This window comes from Symphalangus syndactylus, chromosome 4, assembly GCF_028878055.3.
Source record: "Symphalangus syndactylus isolate Jambi chromosome 4, NHGRI_mSymSyn1-v2.1_pri, whole genome shotgun sequence".
Classification (NCBI taxonomy): domain Eukaryota; kingdom Metazoa; phylum Chordata; class Mammalia; order Primates; family Hylobatidae; genus Symphalangus; species Symphalangus syndactylus.
In genome coordinates this window covers 41547179-41574918 of record NC_072426.2, presented here as the reverse complement: position 1 = coordinate 41574918, position 27740 = coordinate 41547179, and the positions used below count along the sequence as shown (strand labels likewise).

At 36.7% G+C, this 27740-nt stretch overlaps 1 protein-coding gene across 6 annotated transcripts in view; it reads left to right on the top strand.

Annotated features, from left to right (window-relative positions):
• CTNNA3 (catenin alpha 3) overlaps positions 1 to 27740 on the top strand; it is a 1903490-nt gene that overhangs the window by 542742 nt on the left and 1333008 nt on the right. For all 6 annotated transcript variants that reach the window (XM_055274451.2, XM_063637177.1, XM_063637176.1 and 3 more), the window contains one exon: positions 7627 to 7890. In XM_055274451.2, coding sequence (XP_055130426.1) covers positions 7627 to 7890 — 264 coding nt within the window. The remainder of the gene's footprint in view (positions 1 to 7626; positions 7891 to 27740) is intronic.

The window sequence follows — 27740 nt, the reverse complement described above, 5'->3', positions numbered from 1 at the left end:
ACTAAAAATACAAAATTAGCCGGGCATGGTGGTGCAGGCCTGTAATCCTAGCTACTCGGGAGGCTGAGGAAGGAGAACCACTTGAACCCAGGAGGCAGAGGTTGTGGTGAGCTGAGATTGCACCATTGCACTCCAGCCTGGGCACCAAGAGCGAAACTCCATCTCAAAAAAAAAAAAAAAAAAGCTACCTTTGCTTGCTTTTGGTGTCCATTTGCATGAAATACCTTTTTCCACTCCTTTAAGTTTACGTGAGTCTTTACATGTTAGGTGAGTCTTCTGAAGGCAGCAGATAGTTGGTTGGTGAGTTCTTATGCATTCTGTGGTTCTATATATTTTAAGTGGTGCATTTAAGCCATTTATATTCAGTGTTAGTATTGAGATGTGAGGTACCATTGCATTCATCATGCTATTTGTTGTCTATGTACTTTGGTTTTTATTTTTGCTTTTTAACTTGTATTTTTGTTTTATATAAGTGTGATTTCTGCTTTAAAGAGGTTCTGTTTTGATGTGTTTCTAGGATTTGTTTCAAGATTTAGAGCTTCTTTTAGCAGTTCTTGTAGTGGTGGCTTGGTAATGACAACTTCTCTTAGCATTTGTTTGTCTGAAAAAGACTGTATCTTTCCTTCATATACGATGCTTAGTTTTGCTGGATACAAAATTCTTGGCTAATAATTGTTTTGTTTGACAAGGCTGAAGATAGGGCCCCAATTGCTTCTTGCTTGTAGGGTTTCTGGTGAGAAATCTGCTGTTTATATGATAGGTTTCCCTTTGTAGCTTACCTGGTGCTTCTGTCACAGCTCTTAAGATTCTTTCCTTCATCTTAACTTTGGATAACCTGATGACAATGTGTCTAGGAGATGATCTTTTCAGGCTGAATTTCCCAGATGTTCTTTGTGCTTCTTGTAATTGGATGTCTAGGTCTCTAGCAAGGCCAGGGAAGTTTTCCTTGATTATTCCCCCAAATATGTTTTCCAAGCTTTTAGGATTCTCCCCTTCCTCAGGAACATCAATTATTCTTAGGTTTGGTCGTTTAACATAATCATAGACTTCTTGGAGCCTTTGTTCCTATTTTCTTACTCTTTTCTTTGTCTTTGTTGGATTGGGTTAATTTGAAGACCCGTCTCTGAGCTCTGGATTTCTTTCTTCTACTTGTTCAATTCTATTCCTGAGACTTTCCAGAGCTTTTTGCATTACTAAAGTGTGTCCAATGTTTCCTGAATTTGTGGTTGTTTTTTCTTTAAGCTATCTCTTTCCTTGAATATTTCTCCCTTCACTTCTTGTATTGTTTTTTGGATTTCCTTGCATTAGGTTTCACCTTTCTCTGGTCCCCCCCGATTAGCTTAATAACTAACCTCCTGAATTCTTTTTCAGGTAAATCAGGGATTTCTTCTTGGTTTGGATCCATTGCTGGTGAGCTAGTGTGCTTTTTGGGGATGCTGAAGAGCCTTGTTTTGTCATATTACCAGATTTTTTCTTCTGGTTCCTTCTTATTTGTGTAGGCTCTGTCAGAGGGAAGGTCTAGGGCTGAAGGCTGTTTTTCAGATTCTTTTGTCCCATGGGGTGTTCCCTTGATGTAGTACTCTCCCGCTTTTCCTATGGATATGGCTTCCTGTGAGCTGAGCTGCAATGACTGTTGTCTCTCTTCTGGGTCTAGCCACCCAGCAAGTCTACCCTGCTCTGGGCTGGTACTGGGGGTTATCTGCACAGAGTCCTGTGATGTGAACCATATATGGATCTCTCAGCTGTGGATACAAGTTCCTGTTCTGGCAGAGGTGGCAGTGGGGTGCAGTGGACTCTGTGAAGGTTCTTAGCTTTGGTGGTTTAATGCTCTATTTTTATGATGGTTGGCCTCCTGCCAGGAGATGGCGTTTTGCAGACAGCATCAGCTATGGTAGTATGGAGAGGAACTGGCAGTGTGCAGGGTCCTAGAACTACCAAGATTATGTGCTCTTTGTCTTCAGCTACCGGGGTGGGTAGGGAAGAACCATCAACTAGGGACAGGGCTAGGTGCATCTGAGCTCAGACTGTCCTTGGGTGGGTCTTGCTGTGGCTGCTGTAGGGGATGGGAGTGAGGTTCCCAGGTCAATGGAGTTGTGCACCCAAGAGGATTATGGCTGCCTCTCCTGAGTCATCCAGGTTGTCAGTGAAGTGGGGGAAAGCCGGCAGTCACAGGCCTCACCCAACTCCCACACAAACCAAAGGACTGGTCTCACTCCCAACGTGCCCCCAAACAGCCCCGAGTCTGTTTCCAGGTGGTGGGCAAGCCGGGCTTGAGAACTTGCCCTAGGCTACCTGCCTGCCACCTTCCAATGAAAATGGCCTGGTTCTTCCCCCCCCCCCGGCTGTGGAGTCTGCATACCAGATTCACACCCTTCCTCAAGTTCTGGCCATGAGGCTTCTCACCCTGTCCAAATTGTTACAAAGTTCAGCTGGAATTTTCCTTCTCCCTGTGGTGCTTCCCCCTCCCCCCACCCCTGCTTCTCTGGCTGCTCTCCCAGTGGATCCCTGTGGTGTCAGGCAGGAATGGCCTGATTGGGGACCCAGTGCCCAGGGACTTTCTGCTGCTTTCTCTCTCTATATATATATTTTTTTGCTTGGCTCTTTAAATTGACTCAGCTCCAGGTAAGGTCGGAAACTTCTCCTGCAAACAGACCTTCATTTGCCCCAGTGGGGGTGTGTTTTCAGGAGAGGAGGCTCTCCCATTCCCACTTCCGCATTTGGGGCACTCGCAGTATTTGAGGTGTCTCCCAGATTTTGCAGGAGCAGTCCTCTTCCTTCAAAGGGTCTGTGGGTCCTCCCTCATAGGGATAACTTCTACTCACTGTTTAAGATTCACCTTCTCTGAAATCCCACCACTTATGAACCTGAAGGACATTATGCTAAGTCAAATAAGCCAGACACAGAAGGATAAATATTGTATGATCGTATTTATATGTGGAATCTAAACAAGTCAAACTCTTAGAAGCAGTTTTACCATAGTTGCCAGGGGTTGGCATGTGGGGGAAATGGGGACATGTTGGTCAAAGGGTATAAACTTTCAATTATAAGATGAGAACGTTCTAGGGACCTAACTCACAGCATGGTGAAGATAGTTAATAATATTGTATTGCTTACCTGAAATTTGCTAAGAGAGTAGATCTTACATGTTCTCACAGCACATACACACAAACGCAAAGGGTAACTGTGTGATGATGGATATATTGATTAATATGATTGTAGTAATCGTTACACAATGTATATGTATATGAAAGCATCATATTTACACCTTGTTTATACACAATTTTTATTTGTTAATTATACCTCAGTAAAGCTGGAAAAAAGATTCACGTTCTCTGAGAAATTTTATTTAATCCCTTCAAACTGAGAGACTGTCCTCTATGCTGTGGGTAACTCTATTTTAGTTCCCATGTAAATGTGTTTGTCTCCCCTCGTGATCTTTATCTTTGCATTTCCAACATTTAGCACACTGCCTTGATGCAAAGTCGAGGCTCAGCATAGGAGAGGCTCAACATAGTACAGGTTGAAGGAATGGTTGAATTAATTAACTGATAGCTTAAAGCCCTCCACTTGTATTTTTTAAAATAATATTCCTAAATATATTTTGTTCTCTTGCCAGGGTTAAAACTCATATGTTACTTCTCTACCCACTTGCACAGACTTGTAAGGTCTTTTAAAATCCCATCTGTGTGTTTCTTCGTCAGCTGGAAACATTTAATGTCTTCTTAACTTGGAAATCTCCTGTGAGCTTTCTTCTGGAGCATTTAAAAAAAGATTATAAATAAGTATCAATCCTTGAGGAGCTGAATTCTTTATACTTCTCCATCCAAAGAAATCCCTGATTAACTTTATTATTTAATTCCTATTTTGACCTGATGTAAAATTTTAGGGTAAATGGACCACCTATGAACCTTTGAACCTGTGGTATCATCAGTTAAAATAAAACAACCACAAACACCACTACCACAACATACGTTTAGGAGGTGACAGTCATTAATTTCTCTTTTATCTGTGTGCCTATTTACTACATTAAGTTTATCATGCTTGATGTCCTTTGGGAGAAATGGTCATGCCTTGTCAATTTTCCTTACATAAACTCTGCAACCTGCCCCTTTCCCCCGTCCACTGCTATAATGTTATATTTGTTACATTCACTGATCCAGTCCTTTTTTGCAGGCATCAAGGACTTGCCATTTGGGCTCATGGAATCTGTAATTGCCTTGGGCAGAGACGACAAAGCATAGGCTCCAAATTCAAAATACATTTGTATTTTTAACATTTCAAAGTCCCCATGGCATTAAAGTTACTACAATTGTATAAAGTTACTACAATGTTCAAGTTTTTCACCTTTCAGAAACAACCTAAACCTTGACACTGTCCTTCTAAATAAAGAAGCATAATGTATAGGTCACTTCAGAGGGAATTATGCATTAAGTTGTGATTGTACAGTAATATGAGAGAATTTGCTTCACCTCTTTCTGAATATTTATACTTTTAATTATTACTCATCTGAGAAGCTGTGCATCCTTTCTAAACATTAAACTATTTATCCTCTAAGTTACACTGATGACTGTAGGTAGAGCTTGTGTAACGTGGGAAATACAAAAATCACTAAGATTATCACAGTACAAAAACAGTACACCAAGTTTGACAGATGTAAGGAATAAAACAATTCCATATTCTTTCTACACCTTTTTTCTATTTTCCACTTATACTCCATTTCTGATGTGCTCTGTACTCAATCTTGTGAGAGGGTTGGCAGAAGTATCATTATCCCATTTTTACAGATAGAAAGACAGACACCGAAAGAGGAGATGAGTTACCCAGCTCATAGTGCTAACGACAGAGCTAAAACTAAAACCTAGACCACATATACAAGGAGGAAGTTGTAGCAAGCCGAGAAAACCATAGAGTGTCTTTTCTTGGGTAATTAGTGAGTATGAACAGTGGGTTGATAGCTACTTCTAGCTGTCCTCCCTACATTTTGTAATGAAGTTAATCTCTCTGAAGCCTGAGTGAAGTAGCAGACAGCGTTTATTTTCAGAAGGGAAGGAACTAAAATTATAGTAGCACAAGCCATTTATTAACCTCAGGCAACATTATTCCCAGAGTAGCAGAGCCTTGTGAAAAAGGCATAAGGTTAGCAATCAGTAGACTTAGGTTTAGATCTCAGTTCCTTTACTAGTTTCTATCTCCTTGCACCAAACACCTGTTTAGTTAAAATAGGACTAATAATAGCAGCCTCATTCCATCAAAGAGTATTGTGATGATCAGTAAGATACTATATAGAAGCACTTTATAAGCTACATGATATTATACAAATAGAAGTCCTCATTCTGTGTAGCAAATAAAAAATTTTTCCACTTTGGGAGGCCGAGGCGGGCGGATCACAAGGTCAGAAGATCGAGACCATCCTGGCTAGCATGGTGAAACCACGTCCCTATTAAAAATACAAAAAATTGGCTGGGTGTGGTGGCGGGCGCCTGTAGTCTCAGCTACTCAGGAGGCTGAGGCAGGAGAACTGCATGAACCTGGGAGGCGGAGCTTGCAGTGAGCCTAGACAGCCTGGGCGATAGAGCGAGACTGTCAAAAAAAAAAAAAAAAAAAAGAAAAAAATTTTTCTTATGTAGGAAATAATGTCACATAGTTTTTAGGATAAGGGCTTGGAAGTTATACTGACGTGGGTTACAATATAAGAAATACCACCATCTAGCTCTGCCACTTGGCTAAGAAACTTAGTCTCTTGAAACCTTAGTGTTTTGAATTCTAAAATGGGAATAATCACATCTCTCGTGAGTTTTTTATTTTTTATTTTTTATTTTTTTAATTTTTTTTTGAGACAGAGTCTCGCTCTGTCGCCCAGGCTGGAGTGCAGTGGTGCAATCTCGGCTCACTGCAAGCTCTGCCTCCCGGGTTCATGCCATTCTCCTGCCTCAGCCTCTCCGAGTAGCAGGGACTACAGGCGCCCGCCACCACGCCCGGCTAATTTTTTTGTATTTTTAGTAGAGACGGAGTTTCACCGTGGTCTCGATCTCCTGACCTCGTGATTCGCCCCCCTCAGCCTCCCAAAGTGCTGGGATTACAAGCGTGAGCCACCGCGCCTGGCCTTCTCATGAGTTTTTATAAAGATTATATGAAATGTTGTATATGAAGTGAATGAACTATTGTAAATGTCCCTTGAATTAGTTTTTTTTAACTTAAGCTTTTATTTGGTAATAATTTTAGATTTACAGAAAAGTTGCAAAGATGGTACAGAGAGTTCCCATTTACCTTTTTTCCAGTTTTCTCCATTGTTAATACTGTATCTTACATTTGCCACTACAAAGAAATGGATACTGATGCATTGCTATTAACTATTAATAATGGTTATTTGGATTTCAGCAGTTTTTCATGAATGTTTTTTCTGTTCCAGGATCTAATCCTCAGTACCACACTGCATTTAGTTATGACTCCCCAATCTTCTCTGTTCTGTGACAGTTGGTCAGTCCATCTCCTGTTTTTCATGACGTTAATGGTCTTGAGGAATACTGCCCAGGTGTTATTTAGGATGTTCACCAATCTCATTTTGTTTGTTGCTTTTCTCATGATTGGACTGGAATTATGGGTTCCTGGAGGGAATACCACAGAAATGGCATACTTTTCCTTTTACAGTATATCAAGGGGTACATGATATCCATGTGATATCACTGATGATGTTAAATTTCATCACTTGGTTAAGGTAGGGCTTGCCAGATTTTTTTCTTGTATCTTGAGCTAGTTCTGATCACCTATCACTTAGGGCATCCTCTTTCCTCTCTTCTCTCTGATGTAATGCTGTTCATTTACATTTATGGCAAATTGTCATCTCTGAAGAAATACCTTCTCTGACCATTCAACCTAAAGCAGCTTTCTACTCTCAAATCAATCTCTATGACACTTCACTTTTGTGTTTTCTTCATAGCGTTTATTGTCACCTGAAATCATCTTGTATATTTGTTTATCTAGTTTATTGTTTGTCTGTAGGCCCTTTCCCCCCAAAAGAAAGAAGAACAAGGTCCTCATAGAATTTTTTCATATCTGTACACTGGAGTCTAGCACAAGGGCTAGAATGTGCTAAGTGCTTGGTAACTAATTGTTGAATAGATATCAAAGAAAGAATGATATAGGATTAATTTATTAGTATTTCTGAAAAAGAAAAATAGCTGAATGGTGGGAGGTTTCATTTAGTGTTCTTAACTGGTTTAATTTTAATGGAAAGGTTGAATGCAATTATCAACATATATGGAATGAGGTCATCAGCATCCTTGTAATTCAGACTCTCTTGTAATGCACTTAATAATGTGAATGCCTGAGTATTTTAGCTACTTATAAGGATTCGACTGACAAGGACTTGACTGAATAGTAATAGATCTTTACACATCTGCACTACTGTGACCTTTACTTGTTAACTGTGTCATTGTTTATACTGCAGAATTTTTAACAGAACCTGAAAGAATGTAGAAATAATAGATGCCCTTGATTATAACTTATAGCTGACTTCTTGATATCTATTATCTTTTCATTTATACTTACAAAAAATGAAGCTTTTTAATTTAAGTCTTTCTCCTATAACCCATTGTAAGATACCACTCTTTTTATTTACCTTCTCAGGACTTAAAATCTCCAAATCAGAGGGATGAAATTGCAGGAGCCCGAGCCTCACTGAAGGAGAACTCTCCCCTCTTGCATTCAATTTGTTCAGCTTGTTTGGAGCATTCTGATGTTGCTTCCCTCAAAGCAAGCAAGGACACAGTTTGTGAAGAAATTCAGAATGCTCTCAATGTAATTTCAAATGCTTCGCAAGGGATCCAGAATATGACAACCCCACCAGAACCTCAGGCAGCAACCCTGGGAAGTGCCCTTGATGAGCTGGAGGTAAGTTGGAAGAAAGACAAAGTGTGATCTGATGTCCCAATATAGTAATAATAATAATAAAACAGAAGAATATCCACATGTTGGTGTTTAGGGCATGAGAAAATAAAAAATCCAGATTAGTCTCTATCACCTTCTTGAGTCTTCCAAATAATTGATTAACAGGAAAATACTCTGTTAGTAAACTTCTGACTCCTGTGCATCTCTGCCAAGGAAACCAATGAATTTGAAGTGGGATCGTTAATTAGATCGAAATGATGACTTTGTTTTATGTAGATCTACTTATGAAGCATAAGATTTATTCACTCCACAAATACTTATTGGCATTACTGTTCTATGTGCTTGGGACATATCTGATCACTTCCCTTGACAAATTTTTACATTTTAGCAGGTGATTATAGGCAAAAAATAAAACCAATAAACATCGTAGAGAACCAAATTGTATAGTATGTTACATTGAGAAGGTGAGATAATGCCAAAGCCTTGAAAGAGTTCAGGAATCGGGCAGATGAAGAGCAAAGGCTTGAAAGTATGTGCCCTGTGTTTAAGTGACAACATAAAAACCAGGGTGTCTAGGTGAAGAGAGCAAAGCAATGAGTAGTAGGAGCTAAGGTTAGAGAACCAACCATTGACGGCTGTGTATGCCTTTGAGGACTTTGGCTTTTACTCCAAGTTAAATGGGAATACACTGAAAGGTTTTAAGCAAAGATGTGACATGCTGCAACTTGTGTCTTAAAAGGACTGTGATGGTTGCATAAGGAACATAGACTGAAGGAGAACAATGAGAGGAACTGAAAAACCAGGCTGGAGGCTATTGTAGTAACCCAGGTTCCATTTATACACTTTACATGAACCACCTCATGTTTTAGTTTAGACTAGAGTGGTGTTGGTGGACATCAGTGCTAAATTTTGTAAGTAGAGTCAACTGAATTTTGATAGAATGGATGTGGGACATGAGAGAAAGGAAGGAGTCATGGCTAGTGTTGTAGGCTGGGTCCTCCAGAATCACACACAGAATGGAGTTTGGAAAACAAGGTGTTACATTTGGGAAGGAAAGAGGGAAGGAGCGGGACTGGATAGAAGAAGAAGTCTGCGTGACAGCTAGACCCACAAAGCCTAGGCCAATCAGCAGGGAGCTCTGGTGAGAGCATTGCCCTCCAGAGTGTACCTTGTCAGGCAGAAATGGCCAGGCCTATATGTTTCTTTCAGTCACTGGATGCAGGTTACCCTACCCTGGGAAGGGTATGACCTTTAGGGGCCTGAAACACACTACATACATACTGAATATGTATTACTTTCACGCCATGATAAAGCTGGAAAAAATTATAAGTCGAACCATTGTTAAGTCAAGTCAGGGACCATCTGTAGTCTGTATTTGGGAAGTGTCGAGTGTGATACGTTGAAATTTGTTATAGTAGATAGATAGGATCATACAGGTTGAGCATCCCTTATCTGAAATGCTTGGGACCAGAAGTGGTTTGGATTTTGGAATGTTTTGGATTTTGGAATTTGCATATACCTAATGAATTATCTTGGGAATGGGATTGATGTGTAAACATGAAATTCATTTATATTTCATATATATCCTATACACATAGCCTGAAGGTAATTTTATACAACATTTTAAATAATTTTGTGCATGAAATGATGTTTTGACTGCATTTTAACTGCGACCTGTCACATGAAGTTAGATGCTGAATTTTCCCCTAGTGCCATCACATTGGCATTCAGAAAGTTTTAGATTTTGGAGCATTTTGGATTTCAGATTTTTAGATTAGCAATGCTCAACCTGTATAGCACATTCTTCACAGTACTAAACAGAACTGTGTCAGAGAATGCGCCCATAAGAGCTCCAGTTTATCTCAGACAATGCATTCCGTATTTTAGGATTATAGAAGAAGACATTTCCAAATTGTTCCTCCTTCTGAGACCTCTTCTCTTTTCTCATGTTAGTTGAAAGTGACTGCTACAAGCACAAAATGGCAGTGATTGGAGAGGAGGAGAAAGTGTGCATGGTGTGTGTGTGTGACTTCAATGGGAGTGGGCATACGCAGGGCAATAGAGTGTTCTCTTTCTCAAGAAAGGCAGACTCACTTGTTCTTCATGAGGTGGGAGGGGGTCCAAAAGATATTTCTCTGAGATCCTAATGAGAATTCTAAACTGAACAACCTTTGACATTTAGTTCTAGTCAAAGATACAGATGCACAAACTAGTAAAAAATGCCCAAGTTTTCTATATTTTTTATATCCAAGTTACAAATAGCTGCTGCGGCTGTCTGAACCAGATAAAGCAGAATTTATTGAGCATTTAACCTTTTTTAATGATTTGGTAAATTAAATGGTTGCACTTTTCATTATTTACAGAAAGCTGTATTGGTAGAGGATCCAAAATAACCTTTGCTCTATTTTGCTCCTGCAAATATAATACTATGAAGTAAATTGATGTAGTAAATGCTCTGTTGGGAGCAAGTCTCATTAAATGTTTATAGTGTAGAATGTATCAGAGTGCTTACTCAACAACCATGCTGAAGCTTTTGTTAAATTTTTCATTCTGGCCCTTGGCTGGGTGTGAGTATGAAACCTGAAATTTATGAGCAGAGAAAATAGAAGTTGAATTGGAACACTATACTTGCTAAACCAATTGATTTATTGGAAAGGCCAGTGTGAATTATAGGGGTTTTCTTCTGTATTTGTGACTGAATGAGAGTTGAGAAGTGTCGAATTGTAGATTAAGAGAATTTTGAAAATGTTACGAAGGAAGAAACTTTGCCAGTAAGAATTGCTTTGAAAATTCCAAGTCCATTAAGACATATTTTCTCCTGTAAGGAGGGAAAAAGCAGCTGTTGTCATTGTGGTACACAAGAACTAATCTGAATTCTCATGCAATAAAGATGAGATATATACATACATAACAAATGATATGTATGTATATTTTTTATTTTCAGATAGCTGTCATATTCACTTTTTTAAACTTTTTTATATATTCATATATCATCATTTATATAGTCATTGTTTACTGTTATATCTCCAGCACCTAGAATAATGCCCTAAATGTAGTAAGTGCTAGGTAAATATCAATGAATGCGTGAATGAATGAATGCAATAATACGGCATGCCATTTTGTGATTTTTCAGTGAAGAGCATTTTTTCCTTACCCTTATTTTTTTCTCCTTCCTCTGACTGAAAGTGGATGTATTTGGGGGTATATGGCTCTACTTTAACTTTTAACCAGGCCATGAATTTATAGTGATAGAAACTACCAGAAGCACATGTAAGTGACACGCTGCTCAGAATCCTTTCTGTGGTAAGGCAGCACAAGGAGAAAAAACTTTATATATATTCTCTTCTCTCAGCAGCTGTCCAGCCTCAGTCAGAGTTCCCTGTTACTTCCAAGATACTCTGTTTTTTACTAAGGGTAATAATTTTGGGGAAGATACTCCTCATATTCTTACATTTTCACCTGTTAGGAGAAAACAGGATCTCTGTTAGTCAGATTAGCATTTAGAAGCTAAAGAAGAAATAGATATCACTGGTATTTAGAAGCACATTAATATGATTTTAAAAAATGGTTTGGTTTCTAGATATATAGTGAGCTATAAGAACTAAAAGAGATGAAGAAAATATTTTTATATACATAAATAATCTGATCACTGAATTATGGAAATTATTTGAGGCTGATACAAAAAGCACAAAATCCAAACTAGTAAGCCAACACCAGCATTGTGCTGGGGCATGGGGGAACTGCTTTTCAGTTATGGCCTGGAGCTTGAATCTTGAAAGACTATGAACTGAAGACAAAAGATAAATTCTGTATCCTGCCAACTGGAAAGTCCCATAAGATACATTTCCATGTTACTGGGAATCTTTAAAATTTGACCACCTTGGAGAAATGAAAAAAACACTAACCCGAATAGCAGGAGATGTTGGGAGAACTTGACTAGCATAGCCTTGGCTCTGGGAAGCTCAGAAAAAAGGAACAGAATCCATGTTGGAATTTTCTAGCCATAGGCCTGTCCTTATCTGGACTTTGGGTCAGCATTCATATTATCTGTGTAGCCTCTAAAACCCTGTCCAAAAATCTAATTTAAAATTGCCTTATCCTGGCAATACCTCCAGAGATCTGCCAGAAGGAAACTCAAATTCTTTCTGCACTTTATACACAGCTTTCAAAAAATTCTCATACAGTTCCAAGGAAGATGGTTTTCACAAGACACACAAATAAGCCATCTTGAGTAACTTCATAGAATGAACAAACTACAGAATCAGGTCTGCAAACACTGTAGATATTGAAATTATAAGGTACTGAAAAAAGTTAGTATTTTAATATACATTATTCCCTAATGAATATGTTGAAGAAACAAAAGACTGTCAAAATTGACCAGGCAGAGCTATCTAAAATGAAAAACATAATGATGAAAAATTCAATGGTTAGGCAAAACAGATGATTAGGTTAGAGAATTAGTGATCTGAAAGATATTTGAAGGGTTACTTTGAGTTTCCCACAGAAAGACACAGAAGTAAAAAGTATATTTTGAAAAGCAGTTAAGATATATGCCATGACAAGTTCTAAAATATTCTAATATAAAATTCAGAAGAGAGAGAAGTATAAAACAGATAATGAGAATTTCCTAGAACTGATGGAAGTCACCATTCTCTATAGCTAAAAAGCCCAGTAAATCCCAAGCAAGGTATATTTAAAGAAACCTATATTTACACATATCACAGTGAAACTGAAGAACGCCAAAGACCAAAAGAATATTTTTAAAAGAAAATAGGAAAAAAAAGTTACCTGTGAATGATAACTGATTACCTGTGAATGATAGCTGAGTTCTTAAACATGAATGTTACAAGATAGTAAATCATTCTCAGAGAAAATAACTGTTAACCTTGAGTTCAGTACATGATACAGCTATTTTTCAAGAAAAAAGATAAATATATTTTTACCCAGTCCCAAACATGAATAGTTTATTGTAAACAACTTTTCACTGAAGAAATTGTTAAAGAAAAATAAAAAATTATCCTATAATAAGGGTGCAAGTGCAAGAATTTGTAAGCAGAGGAAATGGTAAACATAAAGCTTTATTACTGCTTACATATTACTTTTTATAAATGATTATTAACTATGTATACTTTGTATAATTAAAATTGTAGAATGATTGTGTCTGGAAACACAGTGTATAATTAGGATGAATAGAACCATAGTTAAATGTTCTAGGGTCTTTATATATTTTTGGGGAAGGATAAAAATATCGACTTATATTAGGCATTTATCTTAATAAGCATGTTAAAATGTCTAGAGTAACTACTAAAAATGTGTAGTCATGGACTGTATAATTGCCAAATATGGAAAAGGAAAAATGCAATGAGAAAATAAGAAACTCAGTTTGTCCAAAAGAAGAAAAAAATGGAGGAAGAAACACTGTGGAAAAGGAAGGATGTACCCACAGTAGAAAATATAATAAAATAAATCCAAATATTCTTGGAATCATAATAAATGTAAAAAGAAAACCTAAACTCTCCAAAGACAAAAGACTGACAGCTTAGAATATAAAACAAAATCTAGCTATATGCTGTTTATAAAAAGCACATCTAAAACCTAAGAATCAAGATAGTTTGAAAGTCAAAGGATAAAATAATATCCAACAAATTCTAACTGAAGAAAGCTGGTATAGCTATATCAATACTAGTAAAAATGCTAATGACAGTTACTATCTTTTCAAGAACACATGGAAAATTAACAAAAATTGACTGCATACTGAGTCAATGATTTTCAAAGCACTAGTATTATACAGGCCACCTAGAAATGTATTTAGGTAAATAAGTGAAATTACACTACTATTTGGAATCTTTTTTGAAAACCACATCTGTATAACTACTGGGTCATGAATAAATTATAATTGAAAGTAAAAAATACTTATAACTGAGAAATAATGATAATGTATAATAACAACAAAACTTGAGTGATATAGCTAAAGGGAGTACATAGAAGGAAATTTCTCACCTATACATGCTTACATTAGGAAAGAAGAAAGCTGGATATTAAGGAGCTAAGTTTCCACTTGGAGTTTGAAACAGGCAGTATAAAAAACCCAGAAGGAAAAAATTAAGAAAGGTAAGAATAGAAATTAATTAAATCACAAACAAAGATACAGTAGAGAAGATCAACAAAGCCAAAAGTGTATTATTTGTAAAGACCAATAAAATTGACAAACTGCTGGTGAGATAAATTAGGAATACTGAAAGCAGACAAAAAACACCATGTAAGAGTGAAAGTCAGAAGAGGAGTCATAACTACAGGGTTATGACTAAATACTAAATATTATAAATACTGAAACACTAAAAGAATATTATGAACAAATTTATACTGATAACAATGAAAATTTGGATGAAATGGAAAAATTCCTAAGAAAATATCAATTAACAAAATTGACTCAAGTGTAGACAATATGAATGAAATAATTCAATAGAATTAGTAGTTAACGGTTTTTACTGAAAGCAGATAGGAGGCTCAGATAGTTTGATAGAATACTACAAACCCTTCCAGGAATATGTAAATGTATTTCTACAGCAGTGTCCTGACAATAGCCAAAAAAAAAAAAAAAAAAAAAAAGCTCTCCAATCCATTACATGAAATTGGTGAAGCAAGTGTGAAACGATACTACACAGGTCAGATAAGTAAGGAAATTCACATGGCAATCTAATTTGTGAAATTAGATGCAAAAATTCCAAACAAAATGTGAATAAACTGTTTAGCACTAGATAAAAAAGTCATTACGACAAAGTTGAATTTATTCCAGGAATGTAATGTTAGTTCAACATTAGAACATTTACTGATGGTATTCACCTCATTAACAAGTTAAAAGAGAAAAACTATATAATAATCTCAGTAGATACAGAAAACATTTGAAAAATTCAATATAATTTATTTAAAACTTCTAGAAAGCTAGGAACAGAAGTGAGTTTTCTTGATAAAGGGTTTCTGTAAAATTCTACAATAAACTTCATAGTTAAATTTGAGTAATTAAAAACACTCCCTTTAAACTTAGACATGAGACCATAATGAATAAAAATGAGTAAATTATAGTAATACATATCAATATGAATGATACCAAAACAAAAAGGTTTAGCATAAAAGAGCAAGCCATATAAGAATTCATACAGCATTTTTACTTTTATATAAAGGCTCACACAAGCAAAACTAAACAACACATTTCTAGTGGTACAGACATATCTGGTAAGATATAAAGAGAAGGAAGAGAATGATTTATGCAAAACTGAGGAGTGGAGGAGTGGGGAGAAAGAGGTTGCATACACACATCAGGAGCTTTAAAGCTACTGAGCGTATTGTTTTTCTGAAGCTGGGTTGGTAGATGGATGTGTGTTGTATTATTATTCTTTATTCATACATTCTCTTATGTTTGAGGTAGTTAATAATGAAATTGAATAAAGTGTGTTAAAATGGGTGGTAAATCTGAGAATAAGTGCTACAACAATGTACTGTTTATATTTAACAAATATTTATTAAATCTATTTTCTGTGTAATTAATGTCCGTGTGAGCCCTTGTGCTAGGTACTGGCTTAATACAAATTTAAGGTACTAGCATCTTACATTTGTACTATTTAGGGTGTTTATCTGCACATTTTATTAATAGTATCAAATTGCTTCATAGAGCACATAGGTCAGGAGTTATTGTGTACTTTATAGAGGAACAAACTACTCTTCTGTCAGGTTGTGTAACTTGCACAAAGTCAAATAAACAGGAATTAGAAGAGTTATAACTTGAACACATATTTCGTGAGCCCTCCCAACAATTACTCTTTCCAAATAATGCTCTTGTGACAAATGGTGGACACTGTTGGAATACAATTAGGTCTTGAGTTTAATACATTTATTTGTTTATGCATCTGTCTTTGCTATTGGATGAGTTCTATGAGTAGAGGAATAATGCCTTATTCATATTTATATTGTCACCGCCTAGCAAGGTGCCAGGTACATAGTAATTGCTTAAAACATATTTATTGAAAAAGCAATGAATTGTTGGTATTTCAGAACCTGGTGTGAGGTTTTAGTGCATCTAATAAATATTTACCCAATAAAAGAAAGACAACATCTCCTTTATCTTGATGATTAAATAAAACACATGGATAGTGATGATTATTAGACCTTGTTTGCTCTTGGCTTCTTGGGACTCTTAGACCCCATGATGTACATGGCATTATAGATCGTGTTCAAGGCTTGCTATTATATGGACCCGATGTCAAGCTTAGAGAAAACTCTGGTAGCCAGTTATAGTAATGTTTTCTTTTTTTCTCCAAAACTTGAAAAAACCAAAATGAATCCAGAGCAAATTTTTAAAAACAAATTCTTATAAAATGTTTGTATCATGAGTCTCATGACCATCAGTTAATCATCAGTATTTATTAGGTACTTGTTCTCTATTTCCACATTGTCATGTGCTTCATGGGAGCTAGAGAAGTAAAAATAAAAAGCCTCCAATCCTAAAAATTGCATATTCAGGAGATAAGAATACCATAAATCAAGCAATAAAAGCTAGCACAACACTTCCCTTAGATCCTCACTCACATGACACAGGTCGGGCTTTCTTGGATGCTGATTCCTTGATGATGTTTAGTTTTAGTGTTAGTTTAGCGTTAACTAGGGACCATACTTGTGAGCAATGCAAAATGAGAAAAGGCATGAAGGAAAAATAAATATGAGAGCTGATGAAGGGATTGTGTAATAGGCGCAGATAATTCACACTGACTACTGATTGAAATTTATAGAGGACCTCAAAATAGAACAGTTTTTATTTTTGTTTGTTATTTTTTATTGAGCCCCCCCATATGCAGTATGGAAAGTTGACTTGATGTATAGAACTTCACATGCAACAGAGAACGCATATCTTTCAAATAGGCAAAGGCTACACAGAAAACCTCAATAAAAGAGTCACCACAAAAAAGTATGTGAGGTGATGGACATGTTAATTAGCTTGATTCAGTCATCCCTCAATGCATACATATATCAAAGCATCAGGTTGTATTCCACAGATATTTACAAAAAAGAGACAATAGATGAATGACATTAGGAACATGTGTCTTCTTTTTTTTTAGTTTGAATTTTAAAAATCTGAATTTCTATTTTCTTCTCTGTAAAGAATTTTCTTTTTAGCAATTAAGACTACTATTTAATTATTTGCTAGATTCTGCTTTTATTTTTATTTATTTTTATTTTCATTTATTTATTTATTTATTTATTTGTTATTATTATACTTCAGGTTTTATTTTGAGATGGAGTCTCACTCTGTCGCCCGGGCTGGAGTGCAGTGACACAATCTGAGCTCACTGCAATCTCCGCCTCCCAGGTTCAAGCAATTCTCCTGCCTCAGCCTCCAGAGTAGCTGGGACTACAAGTGCATGCCATCATGCCTGGCTAATTTTTTGTATTTTTAGTAGAGACAGGGTTTCACCATGTTAGCCAGGATGGTGTCGATCTCCTGACCTTGTGATCCGCCTGCTTTGCCCTCCCAAAGTGCTGGGATTACAGGCGTGAGCCACCGTGCCTGGCCTGCTTTTATTTTTATTAACTTATATTTTCTAATTTCTTAGGTTAATTTGCTGATCTTTTATAATATCTTGAATACATTTAGTTAGTTAATTTTTAGTCTCTCTTTTTCTGTTTTTCTTACTTGGTTTTTTTCTTTTGTAAACTCATTCATGGTGTCAGTTTTCCTCTGAACACCTATGTTTAATAAGCAGTACTTTTATCTGTATTTTAAAAAATAGGTGTTAGTTTTAACTTAGTTTTTTTTTTTTTTTTTTTTTGCCTTATACTACTAGAAGTGTGTTTTAAAAATGTTAAAATTGGTTTCTGGTGTTTTAAAATTGTTTTTTGTTTGTTTTTGTCATCCTTTAAAATTAATTTCTAGTTTTACTGAATTTTGGTCAGAAAATATAGGTTTTATTTTGGAAAATGTTTGGAATTTTTTTGGGGGAACACTGAAATTTTTTGTGGCTTAATTCATGTTTTGAAAGTTGTATTTATATATATTTGAAAAAATTATGTATTCTCTCTTTGGGAGGAAGTTTTAAAAATTCGTAATTGTAATAAATAGTCTTCATTCTTACTCCTGTTTTCTATTTCACCTGTTTGAGAGAGGTGAGTTGAAGTCTTTCACATTACAGCAAAATACCATTTTCTCCTTGTATTTCTAGTGGTATTTTGTTCCATACATTTAAAAACCTATATTAGGCCGGCGCGGTGGCTCATGCTTATAATCCCAGCCCTTTGTGAGGCCAAGGTGGGTGGATCACCTGAGGTTAGGAGGTCAAGACCAGCCTGGCCAACATGGTGAAACCCTGTCTCTACTAAAAATACAAAAATTAGCCGGACACGGTGGCGTGTGCCTGGAAACCCAGCTACTTGGGAAGCTGAGGCAAGATAATCTCTTGAACTCAGGAGGCGGAGGTTGCAGTGAGCCGAGATTGTGCCACTGCACTCCAGCCTGGTGACAGAGTGAGACTCTGTCTTAACAGCAACAACAACAACAAAAAACAACAACACCCTATATTATTAGATTTAGAAGTTTTCTTGACTCCTATGACTTCCTGGTGGAAGGTACCTTTTATTATTAGAAAATGTTCTTTATTTTAATAGTGTCTACTCTGATTCAATTTGTCTAGTATTAATATTGATATTCTTGGCTTCCTTTCTATTAGCATTTTCCTGGTGTATCTTTGACAATAATTTTATTCATGTCTAGATTAATTAATTTCATAAGGAATACATGAATTTATTCTTATAAAATAATTATACAATTATGGAAATAAAGAAAAAAGTTAATGTCTCTTTTCACTTCACCTCAATTCAATTCTTATTGCCAGTGATAACTGCAATTAAGGACTTGGTATATATTTTCCAGACCCTTTTCTAGGCAGAGACACATTTTCTTTTCTCTTCTAAAACTCTTATTAAGATGAATGTTGGTCTGTCTGGATGAGTCTTGTGGCTTTTAATTTTTGTCTCATACTTTGCATATCCTTTCCATTCTGGGAGAATTTTTGGCTTTCTTTTCTGGTCACTGATTTTGATGTTAGCTATTTTCATTCCGCTCTTTAAGTCTTCAACTGTCTAGTTTTTATTTTTGCAATACCATTTTAAATTTCCAAGAATACCGGTGATGTTTTCTGTGGCTTTTTTTTTTTTTTGAGACAGAGTCTTGCTCTGTCACCCAGGCTGGAGTGCAGTGGCGCGATCTCGGCTCACTGCAACCTCTGCCTCCCGGGTTCAAGCAAGTCTCTGCCTCAGCTTCCCGAGTAGCTGCGATTACAGGCGCCTGCCACCAGGCCCGGCTAATTTTTTGTGTGTTTGTGTGTTTTTAGTAGAGACGTGGTTTCACCATCTTGGCCAGGCTGGTCGTGGACTCCTGACCTTGTGATCCACCCACCTCATCCTCCCAAAGTGCTAGGATTACAGGCATGAGCCACCGCGCCCGGCCTGGCTGTTCTTACAGCTATGATAAACATTTATATCTCTTTTAGAATATTAATTATACTAATTATGTTTCCTTAAGTTCTTCTGTTTGTTGAGTTTGGGGACTCTAATTCTGTTGATGTTTCTCAAATGTTTGGTGATTAACCACTTGCATAAGAATCACTTTGGGTGCTAGTTAAAAGTAAAGATTTCTGTTCCCCAAGTTAGACATACTCTGATGATGGGGTCATGAATCATTTTCAAAAACAAGTCTTCCCAGGTGATCCTTAAGCACACTAAATGTTCCAAACCATTAATCTAGATTATACAGTATTATTAACTGCTGTATATTTTTCAGTTAGACTGAGTATTCGGGTAATCTTGCAGGTTTGTAAGATTGTAAGGTTCTGATTCTAGGAGTGCTAGGTCAAGTCGTTATACTGGAGGGAGGACAATATGGAGATGTAGGTGGCCCTTTAGAACATGGAAAGCAAATAGTTTATCTTCTTGGAGCAGAAGCTTCTTGTGTCTTGTGGTAGACTTGCCTAGTTTTTCTGGTAGCAGAACTCATCCTGAGTTCTGTTACAGTTCCCAAAGAGGTTCTTAACCTAGAGTTCATGGGGATTCATATGTAGAATTCAGGGTGTCTGTGGACTTGGATGAGAAAAAATAATAGTTCTTTATTTTATAAAGTTCTATCTGAAATTTATCACTTTAGTTATTAATATTATTAAATACAAACCACAGTGCATATGATACCTAAGACTTTGTCAGCTATAGAAATTACAGATATTTTCATACCACATTATGTCATGTATGCTTATCACTATGTCTGATTGTGAGAGTTATTAGGCACACTGCTAGATCTCATTATTTCATGTTAATATAATAACTAAAAAAATTATATCTGTCAATGGAATTGATTTCCTTTTAAAATTGTATCTGTCATTTTTATGCATTACAATTTTTGTTTTGTTTTGTTATGAGATGAAGTCTCTCTCTTGTCACCCAGGCTGGAGTGCAATGGCATGATCTCAGCTCACTGCCACCTCTGCCTCCGAAGTTCAAGCGATTCTCCTGCCTCATCCTCCTGAGTAGCTGGTATTACAGGCGCCTGCCACCACGCCCAGCTAATTTTTGTATTTTTAGTAGAGACGAGGTTTCACCATGTTGGCCTAGCTGGTCTCGAACTCCTGACCTCAGGTAATCCATCTGCCTCAGCCTCCCAAAGTGCTGGGATTACAGGCGTGAGTTGTTTTGAGAAGGGGTTTTAGTTTTTATGAGATATTGGCTTGATTGTTCTGCCCTTTAATTATTTCGCAGACAATATATTCAGTCTCTAAAGCCCGATTCTAGAGTCCTGTTGGAAACTCTTAATTTTTTTTTTTTTGAAGGTCTTTTCTTCCCTAAGTGGAAGTGCTTTTTGTTGAGTTTTTACTAATAGCCTGTTCTTTGTTTTTCTTCCTCCCTCCCTCTTCTTCCTTTCCCGTCTTCTTCCACAATTTCCCTCCTTATTCTTTCTTTTCTTAATTGGTTCCTTTTATTTTATTGAGAAGTTAAAACATTTGCACATTTACAAATTTAAATGATGCAATAATCTCCAGTGAGTTTTGGGGAAATATAATTTAAAACAATATATTCTGCCAACCCAGGACACACCCTTCACAAAGGAAAACAATTTTATAATTGATAAGCATTAAACCAGAATGTGATATATACCACAAGCAATCAGCTAAAGAAATGCAGAGACATAAAGAAATCTCAATGTTTTATATAGCTTAGGGAACACAACCCATTAGATATATGTTCTCAAGATAAATGATAACTATTCCTCAAGTAAGAGTACTTGACAGTACCATTTGCATACACAGTTCAACCTAAACTCACCTGGTAATTTGAATGACTGTCTCTGTTCACTAATTGCCTTTATCTAAAGGAACTTTTTATATCTTTTTGACAGAAGACAAGTTTGTAACTTGGAGCCAGGCACCCACCAAAGTTAGGCTCCTGCCTGCCCACAGAAACTGGGAGATAGGGACACTACCTTCTTTGATGATTATATTTAAAAGAGATGGTTTCCAGGTCCTTGAGAAATACATTCTCCCAAGATTCTTTTCATCCTTGGGTTGAAAAGCTGGCAAGAAGCTTATTTCACTTTTAAGAAGATTTACATACATTTCAAAAGGCAGAGAAAGACTCACCATGACAAGTTTTCTAAAGTAAATGGTAATGTGTCTTTCCCTTTTTTCCCTAGGAAAATTATATTTTGCTTTTTTTAAGATCTGTATTTATCCTTACCTTTTCCCCAGAAACAAGTATTTTAAACCATTTTCTGGTGTTTTAGTCCAGAGATTGTTCTGTATATACAGATGTGAGTATAACTGAGGGGTAAATTGTTAGCACAGTACCTATTCTATAAATGTCCATTGAATCCACACTTCACTCTGTTCTCAAGCCTCCTGTAACCTAGCAAGAAGCAAACAGGGAAGGCTTTATGGAAAGGAAACTGAGCTAGGCCTTGAAGGATGGGAGATTTTGATAGAATGTTTAATGACTTTTCACAGTTATCTAAAAGGGGGTTTACAAAACTCTGATGCCTATAAATATATGAGAGTTTGCAATTTTGGTGGGTAAATAAGAACTAAATAAGATTATTTACTAGTAAGAGGCCCCTTATCTGACAGAAAACCTTCATACAGGAACACACCATTAAGGATGAATAGCACAACAGAATTAAAGTTGGTCTTACTTGGGACCGAAACCGCCTTTGCAAAAAATAAAACATGAGAAAATTATGACATGAAAGAGATCTGATATAACCAACCCCCATTTTGCCTTTAACCTCCAAACTGCCCTTAATTATTCTGGGCCAGGACCAAGCTAACCTTGGGAGAAATTTAGTTTATAGTTTAAATGTTAATAACCCTTCCCACAAACTAAACTGCCTTTGTAAAGCTAATAAAAGACCACCAGGTTAGGAAGAGATGAGGATCCTGAATTCTGCTAGGGTGTAGACATAAACAATTACCAGCCATTATTCTGGAGGTCACAAGATTTGCAACTCCCCCAATTACTCCTGCAGATAACATCACTATTATAGAGCCTAAGATTGGCCTTTTGAGATATCTTTTCAGGTTTTTACATTTCTGAGGACGGTCTACCCCTGCCCATCTGTCCTGTGGCCCCACCCAAGAGCTGACTCCCTGTCCCACCAAACTATCCTTGAAAAACCCTAGCCTCTGAATTTTCAAGGAGATTGATTTGGTAATAACTCCATCTCCCACATGGCATGGCTGACCTCGTGTCTATTAAAATCTTTATTGCAATGTTGTGGTCTTAGTGAATTGGCTTTGTGCAGTGGACAGGCAGAACCCATTGGGTGGTTTCCGGACTGTCATGTCAGTTTGATTAATCAGTAGATCAACATACTTTGTTTTAGATCTCATAAATTCAGCTTTCTTATTAGGAGCTGTATTAGTCTGTTCTTGCACTGCTATGAATACCCGAGACTGGGAAATTTATAAAGAAAACAGGTTTAATTGGCTCACAGTTCTGCAGGCTGTACAGGAAGCACAAGAGCTTCTGGGGAGCCTCAGGAAACTTTCAATCGTGGTGGAAGGTGAAGGGGAAATAGGTGTGTCTTACATGGCTGCAGCAGGAGGAAGAGAGAGAGGGAGGAGGTGCTATACACTTTCAAACAAGCAGATCTCATGAAAACTCACTCACTCTACAGTACCAAGGGAAGATGGTGCTAAACCATTCATGAGAACTCTGCCTCCGTGATCTAATCACCTCCCACCAAGCCCCTCCTCCAACATTAGTGGTTACATTTTGACATGAGATTTGGAGTGGGGACATGCATATCCAAACCATATCAGTAGGAATCAAGACATTTCGTAGTACATATCTGGGAAAAAAATACTTTTAGGTCTAAGAGATTTGCTTTATCATTTCCTTATAATAAAAGCCCACTTCCTTCTTAGGAAAGTTGCATTCCTAAGTTCATGTTTTCCTCTTAAAGAGAGGGCTAATATCACTCCTTTTCTGTATTACCAGCCATATTCCAGCAGTCACAAGATTTGCAACTCCCTCAATTACTCCTGCAGGTAACATCACTATACCTTTTATGTAGTAAAGAAATGGGAATTTCCAGCCCAAGCTCATTAATACCGTATTACAGTATCTGCAACAGGTGAGAAGATAATCTGACTTGGAAACCAGATTTTGAGGAACCATACTGAATGCCAAGCTAAGAAATTTGGACTTTGTTAATGAGGAATATTTTGTCATGGAAGGGACAATCAAACAGGTATTGTGGAAGATTAATCAGTAATGATTAATCTGCCGCCTGGATTTCTGCCGCCTGGAGCAATGATGTGTAGATTATTTTGCACGGTTTAATGGAAGCAAGAAAAATCAAGATATTTTTATAATATTTTAGGTAAAGTGTAATAAAAACCCAAAGTAAAGGAGTTGGAATGGAAAGGAGAGGGATAGGTATGAAAAAAGAACTGACAGTTGTAGTGACTGGAAGTGGCCCAAGATAGCTTAGATATCCAATGGATCTATGCTTGGAAGAGTGGTGACATCATATCTTCAGTAGGAGGGCGTATTAGTCTGTTCTCACACTGTTAATAAAGACATACCTGAGACTGGATAATTTATAAAGGAAAGAGGTTTAATTGATTCACAGTTCCACATGGCTAGGGAGGCCTCACAATCATGGTGGAAGGCGAATGAGGAGCAAAGTTACTTCTTACATTGTGCCAGGCAAGAGAGCTTGTTCAGGGGAACTCCCTTTTATAAAACCATCAAATCTCGTGAGACTTATTCACTACCAGGAGAACAGTATGGGGGAAACTGCCCCCATGATTCATTTATCTTCACTTGGCCCTGTCCTTGACACACAGGGATTATTACAATTCAAGGTGAGATTTGGGTGGGGACACAGTCAAACCGTATCAGAGGATGAACTGAATTGGGAGAAGTAAGATAGGAAATGGAACAAGGGAGACAGCCAAAAAGAAAGAGATACAAGCTTCTGAGTATTCAAATACCTTTTTTTGGAGTTAGTTTTAGGAGGTAAATCATTTTAACACAAGTATACATGGTATATAAACTAAAATAAGCAGTTAATTATTTCCGTATTTCTTAAAGAATGTTAGTTAAAATTATTCCAAGTTCAGAAGATTAGCTTTTTTTAAAGCAGATATGTCCAGAGTTCCCTTTTTATATGGCTGTAGGTACCATCATAATAATATAATAAAAATTTGTTTTGGAAGGTTACATTTACTATGTAAAGTGATATTACAGTTTTCTTTTGTTTCTGCCGCCTGGAGCAAACTTTCTGTCTAGTATCATCAGTCTGTTGGATAAAGCACTTCGTTCAAAATGGAATGATGTTTATTTTAGACATGTTCTCAGAGTAAGGTGAAATCAAGAAAAGAGAAGTAGCCTATGGGAATTATTAACTCTTACATTAAAAATTAGTAAAACATAATTTTTATTAGTTTTTATTAGTTTGGTCATGCGAATTCCAGGTTTAATTTAGAGGAATCTGTTTTTACTTTTATCAAGAGATGGAGGGTAGTAAGTTGTAGAGTTCCTTGTTTTAAGATACAGTTTGATAAAATTTGGTTAGTAGTGTGGATCGTAGTATAGTATTTTGCTTTGTAGGGTGTTGATTATGGCTTTATTACGGAGAACATTGTTCAGTGGCCATGCTGTTCCTAGAGTGAGCGCTTATGGCTTTCGTTACTGTCAGGTGTTCACTGCTAAGTTTAAGATTTAGGGTTTTCCAAATCTAGCCATGGATCTATAATTTACAGGCTTTATTTTCATACTTTTGTATTTACAGTTAAGATTTGGAAAGGCAAGAAGGGTATCGGACAATTATTTTTTGAAACTGAATTGAACTTTATGTTATGAATAGAACCTCAAAGCTTGTTTTCTGAGACCAATGGAAAAGGAAAAAGAAGTCTTTGTAAATTCTAAAAAGAAATTTTTGATGAAGATACTATTGACCTTGAAGAAAATATTGCCAACATATTAGTTTTTATAATAAGCATGATTAACATTTAAAAGAAATGGCAAAAAATGTCTTATGTTTTCTGTGACAAATCCAGGGCTCTCTTCATGGGTGTGTCTCACAGATAGAAGGATCTCATATTTGGTTTAATTACCCGAGGTTGCTATATTAAAATTCTGAATATATTTTGGAAAAGGTGCCTTATACTTCCACATTGCACTGAGCCTTCCAAATCACGTAGCTGGTCTTGGATGAATCTTTTGGCTTCTTTCAGGTTGACTTGGACTCTGCTTAGTTCCCATCACCTGATAAGAACTCGACTTTAAACATGTGAAATGGAGAATATAGTTGCAATTAAAGTAAAGCCTGATAATTTAGGTTGATTATTGACATCTAATTAGTTTGGACTAAATGCAAGTTATATGTTCACAAAAATCTCAGCTTCGTTAGCCACAAATGACCACTTGAAGTTAAAGGCAGGATGCAAAAGGGCAAAGCCTAAAAGCCTCAGAGCAAAAGGAAAAAATGGAAAGCAAAGAATAGACATAAGGTGCCTGCCAACACTCTGACTCCTCTTCAAGCCTACTATAAGCCAATCAATTGGCATATGTCATGTCCTGCAGATGGAAAAGCAGTATGTGCAAATATATACTGTACAGATGCATGGATCTGCTATGCAGCTGCTGGAGGTTATATTTGTTAAGCAGCCTGACAATATCCATGAGTTTTGAAAAAAGGTAGTTGCATTATGGGAGGTAGACTAATCTTATTTGTTTCACATGGAAACCATGCTGACTCTAATAGGCATAGTGGCTTGCTTCTTCAATGCCTAGAATGAGTCTGACAATATTTTTTTCCTCACATTACTATCTTATTCATGTGAGTGTTGAGTCAGTCTTATAGACAGGGAGGAAGGCCCAATGCAGAGTAGGAACTCCGGTGATGGATGAAGCAATGTAATAAATAGATACAGCCAAACAGATGAGTGACCCAGAGATAGAGAGAGCATCCGTAGGGGTCAATTGACCCTTTGATGAAAAAACAAGAGGAAACACATACTGAGACACATCAAACTGAAGGTAGTGAGAATAGTCTGTTTTAGTTGAAATTTTCTAATACTTAGGAATTTCTAAGTCTTAATATTTCTAACTTAAATATAGGGCTTAAAATGCTTGTAACAAGGTATGATGTGTATGGTGTTCACATTACAGTTGTTTTTGTGAAACGGAATGAAAAGTGCATGCATGACTGTCTTTTGGGCTTTGGGGAGTTAATGAGGAAAGGGCAGTAGGCTGAGCAGTATTGTCTACCTGGTATATGACTTGTGGGCATCTTTGCGGGTCATGGCTTGAGCTTGGGAAGGCATTAAAGAATTTTGACTTGATACAGACTCCTACTCCTGGCCTTCCTGGTATGGGTTGATTTGGAGATGGGATCACTTTACCTCATTCAGGCATGCTACAATTTACCAAGGAGCCTCCTTGGAACCACCCATGTTTAGAGGGATAATTTTTGGTGCTGATGCAGAGGCAGTATCAACCAAGAATCTTGGTTCTATAGGAATTTTGTGCCTTCTTTAGGGAGTATTAAGCTGCCCTTCTTTATTTTAAAAGTCCCCTTAAATTGAGGAGTTGGATTCTCTTCTCTTTTTATCGATAGTAAGAATTTCTATTTTTTTATTCATGCATTCCTGAGCATATTTTGAAGTTTCTACATACTTTCCCCTCACAGATCTTCAAATATGGAATAGCAGGCAAAGTCACAACTAAGTTAATTTAAAAACCCTTTAAATTTAATCATGTCTCATCCAGGGTACAGAAAAAATTCAGCCCATTTCTTCCTATATTAGTTTTCATCAGGACCGAATATATCTCTCCTGTTAGCTACTATGATATGTGCCCCTGCTTTCCTCTCTAGATAAAGCACTCCTTCTCAGAGATTTTGGCCTTCATATTCAGTTGCTTTTTCCTGTCTGCAAAGAAAAGGAACGAAGTGTTCTTACCATACTTTTGCTTGGTATTCGTAGTAGTTAACTAGTGTTTTATAATATCCTGATAAGAAAAGTCTGGAATGGTGTTCAGTGATGGGATTTTTCTTGATGGCATTATGTATTGTTAAATTTAAAGGATATAGTTTATGCTCTTTAATAGCACATCCCACTGCATAAGATCAATATCTACTTGAAAAATAGTCTAGTTATGTAGATGATACTATTCTTTCAACATTAATTTCATTCTGAATGTTGTTTTGCATCCCATTTGCCAAAGCTATGTGAATATTGTAAAGTTCAGGAAGGGACATGCTGAACACCTGTACTTTATAAAAATACAAAAACCTTCACGTCTGTAATCCCAGC